This window comes from Arachis ipaensis, chromosome B8, assembly GCF_059453495.1.
Source record: "Arachis ipaensis isolate K30076 ecotype BB chromosome B8, ASM5945349v1, whole genome shotgun sequence".
In the NCBI taxonomy this organism is placed as follows: Eukaryota; Viridiplantae; Streptophyta; class Magnoliopsida; order Fabales; family Fabaceae; genus Arachis; species Arachis ipaensis.
Window position 1 is genome coordinate 96,723,250 of NC_142443.1, and position 8,904 is coordinate 96,732,153.

An 8,904-nucleotide genomic window follows, 5' to 3' on the forward strand; every position below is an offset into this window, starting at 1 on the left:
TTTCATGAAGAGAGCACGACAATGCTCTCTCCAAGAGTGGAGCATTATGCTTTGGAGTGAGGCTCCAGCTTCGAACCTTGGTGGAAGTATTGGCTGATTTTTTTACTTGTTTTTGGTTCTTAAAGATGCCTTCCACTTGTGCCTCAATTTCATGCCAAATATGGATTGCCATATATCGTTCGAAAGCTCTGAATGTCAGCTTTCCAACGCAACTAGAAGCACATCAATCGGACATCTGTAGCTCAAGTTATAGCCCTTGGAAGGAGGCATGGTCATGTTGTGGGCGCCCAGATTTTAACTTAGCGAAAATTTTGCTTCCAAGCTTATTTTGAACTCTTATAGCGCTCAAGCTCTTGGCAAGAGCGGAGCTTTGTGTGCTGATTGCCAATCTCCTTTAATTTGGTCATGGGTCACGCTTTTAAAAGCGTGGCCTAAGGCTCTAAAGTGTACTCCAAGTTCAAAGTGTGCCCCAAAGCTCTTTTCTTCTCCTTTTTAGCTTATTTTGTGCTTCTTTGCTTCTTTTTCTTCTTATTTCCTACAAGATTTATAAAATTAAAAAATCAAGGAAATATACCATTTAATACAAAAGCATTCATTATTCAAGCACAAATCATCAATTTCTCGTATGAATAAGCATAGAAAAACATGACATGGTGACATGTCATCAACATCTAGCTATCTCAAATCAATTTGGATTGGTTTAGTAGTTAGTTTTTTTAGTGTGTTTAATCAAGTGTCCGGATTCGAATCTCGTCTTGTGTATGCAATAATCCATTGGTCAACGACAAACCCTTTAATAGAGCTGTGCGACCGATTAGTTCTTGGAATGTGAATATGAAAGAAGTTGCGGTTTCACCTCTATTTCCTATTTCTTGCTTTTTGGTTCTCTCTGTCGCACGGGCTGAACACCATTATGTGCTCATCGTATCATTACCAGAAACGTCATTTTCAATGGCTAACAGGAATGAATGGAATGGCAATGCACAAACCACCATCATCATCCATAGGATCCAACATGAATATTTGGCTATTCGAATATTTTTCTCAAGTATTAGTCGTTTGAGTCAATACAAATGGCGCATACTACGTTTATGTTGGCATGTTGAGTAGTTCAGGTGATACATTCTCATGAAAATTAGTGATTGTTAAATTGTTTACTTCTGAATGATCCCATTAGATTAAAACTCGTACTTTCTTATTAGCCAGAATATAAACGTTCCCAAAATTTATACAATTATTATTTCGTTTCCTACTACTGATAACATATGATTAACCAGAAATTTGTACATAGTTAGTAAATATAAAACTGATGTGTTAACAGTAACTTCCTATAAGAACTATTCCTTGTTTGGCAATTGCAAGAGTTTAATGTGAAGCTGGCAAATATAACAGACTTAAAGTCACTTAACAGTCCTAATTCCTAAAGAGTAGAGTCCTATATCAAAGGGACCCGAAATCTGAATTCTGAATTGGGTTATGCAAGAATTCAGTTCAATAAAACATGTTGGATCAAATGCTTACCCATATTCCTAAACCTATATTTGTTGGCAAAGTTGCAATTTTATTTTAGCACAAGGGGTTGCAAGCGCTATAAGTACCATGTGATGGGATGTTAAGTCATCTAATCCTAAGAGTGATGCGAGTTAAATAAAACCAACAAAGCAAAGGGAATTCTTTGGTTGAAAATGCTGAAAAAGAAAATGGTACTATTTTGAGAGTTCTATACAACAATTGATCATATATCAGGAAGAGAATTCCAAAATGTACAAGTGTGTTAACCAGTTCCACTTTCAATCATCCAAACCTAACCCAAAATGTGTGCCAAAATTTTGACTGTGGAATCAAAGATAAGGGCATCCATATACCACAATTACATAGAGAAGAAACATTTGAGCTGCAAGAGAGGGAACATGCTCTCTTAAGAACCTAAAGCTTGCGAGCAATTAAGGCGAACCTGACCCTGAAGTCCAGTTAGAACATCAAGATTAGACATTTTCAACATAACCCTGGCGAAATCCATGCGAAAGGTTGATCCGTCATCCGAAGCATAAGCAGAGACCAATCTTGCAGTCTTCACATGAGACATCAGCTGCTGATCGGCATAGAGCAGCCCCCTTCCCTTCAACAAACTTTGGAAATAGTGAGTGTCGAATGCTGCTCCAGATGACATAGAAGATGACAATGCCTGCATGTATGACATCCCTGCTTTTGAATGACTATTTTCCTTCTGCGAAACTTCGAATGCAGAAACCTCATTAGTGCTGCTGGTATTGTTGTTTTCTGGGCAGTTTAGCCTCATCTGACCAAGGAAATCGACAGGTATAGTGGGGTCTGGTTGGCCGGTGCCTTGGAAGTTGTAGAGTCTTTGCTGAATGAATTCGCAGCTGATTTTTCCTATGTTGTGCCCCCCTTAAGATGGCAAAATTGGACCACATTAGTTAGTCAGATTCTGTTCATGAATGGCGTTAAAAACTAAAAGAAGGAAGGAGAGAGGGCAGGCGGAAAAAATATTTACCAAGAAGGCTGACTGTTTCTCTTTCATTAAATCCTCGGAGACTGAACAGCCGCAGCGTGCGATTAACGTTATCGTCAGGTCTGGGAATCTGATCATTTGCTTCATCATAAAATGATTGATTGCTATCCCTCCGTCCTGTTAGAACTGGATAGAATGGCCCACCAGCCTGCCATGGACAATTTATCAAAATCATATATCAGGATATCAACATAAGAATCAGGGAATAAAATATTGTACTGCCTAACTTATGAAGGATATTCGTAGAAAGACAATTTGCACCATTAAGTGTCTCTACATCAAATAAGTCGCAGATCAAACAAACACAAAGGTAACCAAAAGGTGAAACAAATGCTGTCAAAGGAGTTTAGGATAAACTACTATGAAGATACATAATTTCTCATAGTCAAAGCCAAGCATACTTAATAAGCAATTGCTGAAAGAGGATCATCAGAAAAATTAAATTTAGATGAACTATTGAGGAAGTGATAATCTGGGTGAGCAAATATTTCCATAACATCGTTACTCTTTTAGTAAATTGCTTCTATAATTTCCTGAACAGAGAAATTGGATCAAATGCATTAAACCTTTAAAAGTCAAACTCTCTAACTGTTCCCATTAGTACAATAAGAACAGGAAACCCTAAAAGGAACCTAAATATTTGAAAGTAAAGGGATATCTAGTAGTGCTTGAAATTGCTTAGACAGGAGAAGGGAACAAACCAAAAGAACAAAATCTCTAGCCGCGACGGCAAGTATATCAGCACAAGACACAACTCCAGGACAAGCTTGTTCCACCTCCTCCTTGATCAAGTCGATTTTGTCGAAACCTCTCAAGGTTTGATTCGGAATAGCCTGCTTCTCGATGGAATGGTTTTTGTTGCCATTGCTATCATCCAACAACAATGAAGCATCGCAACCCTGATTTAGTAACAGCGCAATAGCAGTCAGAGAGCAAATCAAAACCACAATGAAAGCAACAAGAATTTAGACTACACAATAGAAAATAAGCAGAGAACCAAGACCAACAAGAAAGAGGAAAATTACAAATAATCCAAAACTGAGCCACTAAATTTACACTCTATAACATTGTGATAACAAGCTAAATCTAAGTAAGTAGAGGCAAATAGAACCAAAAAATGAAAACCTCTAACAAATGAGAGGGAAAATTTTGAAATCTCGGTCCCAAAAATCCCCAAATAAAAAGCACAATTATGGTAACCCGATGCAAACAAAGGCCCACTTGAATTCATCTTATAAAAAAAGGACAAAACTCCCATCTCTGCAGAACCAATCAGGGTAAAATCAACAACAATTAAATTCAGATAATAAGGATAAAATACTAACAGTCTTGGAAGAACAAAAAAGAACCACCAAAATTTCTGCATAATAATCAAAAGGAAAAGCCCAAGAACCTGAATGAAGCAATCATGGAAGAATAGGCGGAGGATGGCGGGGGCGGAATCCCTGTGGTCGAAGAAGATGCGAGTGACGGCGGAGCGGATAGTGTCCTCGGCCTGAGGACACGTATCCCTGTAGAAATCGTAGTCCAAGTTGGAGCCATCTCTGATCCTCTCGTTGAAGAACAAATTGGAAGAAGAAATTAAAGAAGGTGGAAGGTGAAGGGTTTGTGTCTGGGTCTGTTTCTGAGAATGAGGTTTGGGATGGGTTTGCGTTTGGGTTTGGGTTTGGGATTCGCCGCGTGGGTTCGTGAGGGAGAGAAGCACCGGTACCAACAGCGCCACCATTATCCACACGTTCAACCAGCTCACCATATTTGCTTCTTCTTCTTCTTCTTCTTCTTTGCTCGAAGATCCTTGTTTCTGAGAGAGAGAGAGAGAGAGAAAGAGAGAGAGAGAGAGAAAGTGCTAACTGCTTAGTGGACTGAAGAAGAAGAAGAAGTGGCGGGAAGAAACGGTTGGGGGCACTGAGTTTGGTTCCTTTTTTTCGTAACTGTCTTGGACCACGAAGTGAAAGTGAAAGTCACTGAGACAGAAAATAAAGCACCTCTTTTATTTTTTTTCTTTCTTTTTAAGAAAATCAAGTTTTCTTCTAGTTAGTTTATTTATTCAAAATAAATGTTTGATATTAATTATAGATAATATAGATTAAATATGAGTATTTTTACAAAAAATTTTTAAATTTTTAATGATATTAAACATATAAAGTATCTTTACTTTCATCTATCTAATATGAGTAGTTATCCAAATTAATTTTTAAATAGTGTCTGGAAGATAGATAGAGATTGAGAGACAAAAATTAAGAGACAAAGATTGAAATAAGTCTCAGTATTGTGTTTGGTGTAAAGTAGGAGACAGAGAGTGAAATAAGAATGAAGTTCTAATTTATTTGCACAAAGGTAAAAATTAGAATTAATTAATTGAAATAAAGATATTTTAGGTATAAAATGTTATTAAAGTTTTAGTCTCCGTCCTAAAAAATTTCAATCCCCTGTGTCCTTACTTTTTAGAGGTACTACTAAAATTTTGGAGACAGAGATTGAAATTTTAGTATCAGTCTTTGATCTAACAAACATGATACTGAGTCTCACTCTTCTAGTCTCCGTCCCAGTACCTCAAAATAAAGGCTACCTTAAGGATTTTAAAAGTGGACATTTTAGTTCTTAAGAAAAATTAATACACAAAACCATCATCAAGGTTTTATTCCGATAGAGAAATCAGTCCCCAGTATATTTTCTAGCAGAATAATTACCCAAATCAATCTCTAAGGATTTTAAAATCGGACATTTTAATCCCCAAAAAAATTAATACACAGATTAATTTTCAACATTTTTTTCCGTCAGATATAATAGTCCCCTATCTATTTTTCGGCATAACTTACTAAATTCTTCAAATATTTATTAGAAAAAGAATATTAATAGATATTATAATCAAATTAACTTTTAAGTTTCCGTTAAACCTATTTGATTTCTAGGTGTGGAATTTCAGCATGTTAACTCACTCACATGGGGTGTCACTGTTCATGCCATGCACATCCTTCAAGCTTTATCATGTTACATGCAATAATGTATACATCCATACATACCATGTAGATTGAATATCCATTTTTCATTTCCCAATATGTTGCTTGTTTTGGAGTTTCTTTCTAGTTTCTATAGATTTCTTGCTTTGGAACTTCATTTTGTTCAGTTATACACGGAATCAATCTGCCAGATTTTTTACCATTCTCTGTCAGCAATCAAAAAATCAATAATTGATCCACCTCTAACTAACCATTGTCTCTAATATGCTCAGATATTCATGCATGCTCTTCGATTAACTAAATTGCTCGGTGTTAGATTTGTTTCATCGATGCAACTAATTAAATCTCTATCATAGTTTTTAAATCAATACTATTTATTATGTTGATTCTTTCAAGGATTACCTAAAGTCAATAGAATTTGGGCCTAGACGTAAGGTCCATAATTTTTCTGGTGGGACTCTAATGTCTTTTTCAGTATAGTTAAGTCGTCTGAGGTTTTTTGTGTAAGGATGAGAGGTGGTACTTGCAAGGAACTATGATGCTTAAATTAGCAAATATTTTAGCCAAATTTTTATGAATTAAAGTTGAAAAATACCTATGTGATATGGGATATTTATACAGTTGGAGTGATGGCCTAGCGATCACTCTGTAACCTTTCCACCTATAATGATGGGTGGTTATTCTCCTTTGTTTAGGGAGGTTGTTGGCATCTCCTATTTAAAATAGTGAGTGAATTTGTAGGTATGTACATTAGTGCAGTTGAGATTCTTTCGTTGCTCAAGTCGAGTCGGGCCAGAGGGTTTGTGCTCCATTAATGTCGGGTATCTTCGCAAAGTGGATCCTCCAGGCTCCTTTGAGTGCATATAGATTGGGCTTCATTCATTTTGCGCCTAGTTTTTGCTATAGACCAGAGTATAAACATTGATATTCCATCATAGTTACCCTGTCTTGTAATGCCCTATGTTTTTATAATAAAAAGATGTTTTTCAAAATTTTGATTTTTCCGTGATTAGTTTCAATTCGACAAACCGGTCTCAAATTTCGAAAATAAAATAAATAATAATATAATAATATTATTATGTTATTATTTCATTTTACCCATTGTAATTAAAATAGAGATTTGATGATGATATTATTAAGTTAAATATCTGCCGATATAAGTAAATATCAGTACTTTTCGGTAGACTTAGTTTTGCTAATGCTTCACCATAGATTTTATATCCTTTTCGGTGTAAAACTTTAAAGTTTAGTGAGAGTAACCCCTACTACCAAAATAGGTGAGCCCTTAGAACTAAGAAACTTAACCCTCAATATGTAGGACCTTTTTAAATACTTAAAAGAGTCGGTTCAATAGCTTATCAAGTAGTTGTTCCCCCTTCTTTATCAAATCTCCATGATATCTTTCATATTTCGCAACTTAAAAAATATAATCCTGAAGAGAGCCATTGTTTAAAACTGGAGATAGTACAATTACGAAATGACTTGACATATCCAGTAGTACCAGATAGAATTGTAGAGAAGAGCGACAAGCAAATGCAAAGCAAAATGGAAATTTTGAGGAGAAATAGAGCACACCAGGGAACTAGAAATCAAGATGAAGGCAGACTACCTACACATGTCTACAAGTAATGGAAATTTTGAGGAAAAATTTTTTTTAAAGGAGGATAGAATGTAACGCCCTAAATTTTTATAATAAAACGATGCTTTTCAAAGTTTTGATTTTTTTCATGATTAGTTTGAGTACGACAAACCAATCTCGAATCTCGAAAATGAAATAAATAATAATATAATTATTATATCAAAAGTAATATTTTCGACAAAGATATTATTGAACTCTTTAACAAGCTCGGTGCTCGACAAGTTTAGACTTTGATCATTGCCAAATGCCAAAAATGTTGCATTGTCGATCAACTTACAAGTGCAAATTGGAACCTCTTTGGAAGCGGTTAAGTAATCAGCAATGTACTCTATGAAAACTGTTACTCAACAAAATTTGGGTCGAAGTCATTTTGTGGAGACATCGACAAGAAAGATTGATAAAAGATAGAGATGTGTCAATGTCATTTGATGTCGATGTCGATGAGAAAGATTTAATCAAAGACAGATGTGAAGCGTCAAAGAGCTTGAAGATTTTGGTATCAAGGCATCAAATCGATAAGAAGCATTGTTGGGTGATAAACCACTATTTTATGGTTTATATTGTGTTTAATTATGTGGTTTTATCATGATCCTTACCCACTTATTCATTAAATTAGCATGCATATTAGATTTCTTTTCGGAATTTATTACATGTTTGAAAACTGCTTCCTAGAGACTTTAATTATTTAATTTTAATTCTCCTTTATTCCGTTCGATGCTGTGATCTGTGTGTTAAGTGTTTCAGATTTTATAGGGCATGAATGAGTTGGAGATTGGGAAGGAAGCTAGCAAAAATGGAAGAAACACAAGAATTTGAGGAGATAACCAGCGAGAAGTGACGCGATCGCATGGCTCACGCGACCGCGCGAAGGAGAGCAAATCGCAGCGATGCGGCCGCATGGCTTACACGGCCGCGCGGATTGGAAAGCCCAAGCGACGCGGTAGCGTGGACGACGCGAACGCGTGGCGAGGAAAAGCGCAAGTGACGCGTCCGCATGGATGACGCGATCGCGTGACATGTGCGATCTGCATAATCTGCAGAATTCGCTGGGGGCGATTTTGGACCCTATTTCGACCCAGTTCTCGGCCCGGAACAGCAGACTAGAGTCAGAGAATATGCAGAAACAAACAACACATTCATTCAGAGACAGTTTTAGATCTAGTTTTACTCTCTTAGGTTTCTCTCTCTAGGTTTTAGAATTTTTAATTTTCAATTGATCTTAGCATCGGAACATTGAGAAGAGTTATTTCATCATCAAAACTTCGTCATAATAGTTCGTTTTCTTAACTTGGTTTCATTCTTCCATGTTCTTTGTTTTGTTCAATTTTGTTATTTGAATACTTTTATGATTAATTAATGAAAGGATTATTTCTTTTTAATTTAATTTCAATTCCAATAATCATGTCTTCTTTTAATTCCCTTTCATGTGCTATGGATTTGTTATTTACAATGCGTGAGTAGTTTTTTTACTTAATGGGGAGTTGATTAAAAGGAACTCTTGAGTTGGAAGGATTGAAGGAAAAATTTGTAATTGGGTTAAATGTTGGATTGCTATCCTGTCACCAACGCCAATCCCTTTGAACTAAGTGGGCTGCAACTTATGAACAGATCTGGCATTCCAACTTGTTTGACTTTCCCTTACCTAGTAAAGGATAACCAAACAGAACAACCATTAATTATAAATTAATCTTACAATCACTCCATCAATAGTAGAAATTCCAACTAATCAACTCCCAGTCAAGGCTTTTACTCATATTAATTAAATTTCCTCA

At 36.0% G+C, this 8,904-nt stretch overlaps 1 protein-coding gene across 1 annotated transcript; it reads right to left on the minus strand.

The window, feature by feature from the left end:
* Positions 1-1,676: 1,676 nt before the first annotated feature.
* LOC107612158 (putative Peroxidase 48) lies at positions 1,677-4,496 on the minus strand. The gene is made up of 4 exons (XM_016313979.3): positions 3,927-4,496; positions 3,235-3,432; positions 2,516-2,681; positions 1,677-2,409 (listed from the first exon to the last, which is right to left on the minus strand). The coding sequence occupies exons 1-4, from the start codon at positions 4,284-4,286 to the stop codon at positions 1,919-1,921; spliced, it is 1,215 nt and encodes a 404-aa protein (XP_016169465.1). The 5' UTR covers positions 4,287-4,496; the 3' UTR covers positions 1,677-1,918.
* Between the last annotated feature and the right edge of the window lie 4,408 nt (positions 4,497-8,904).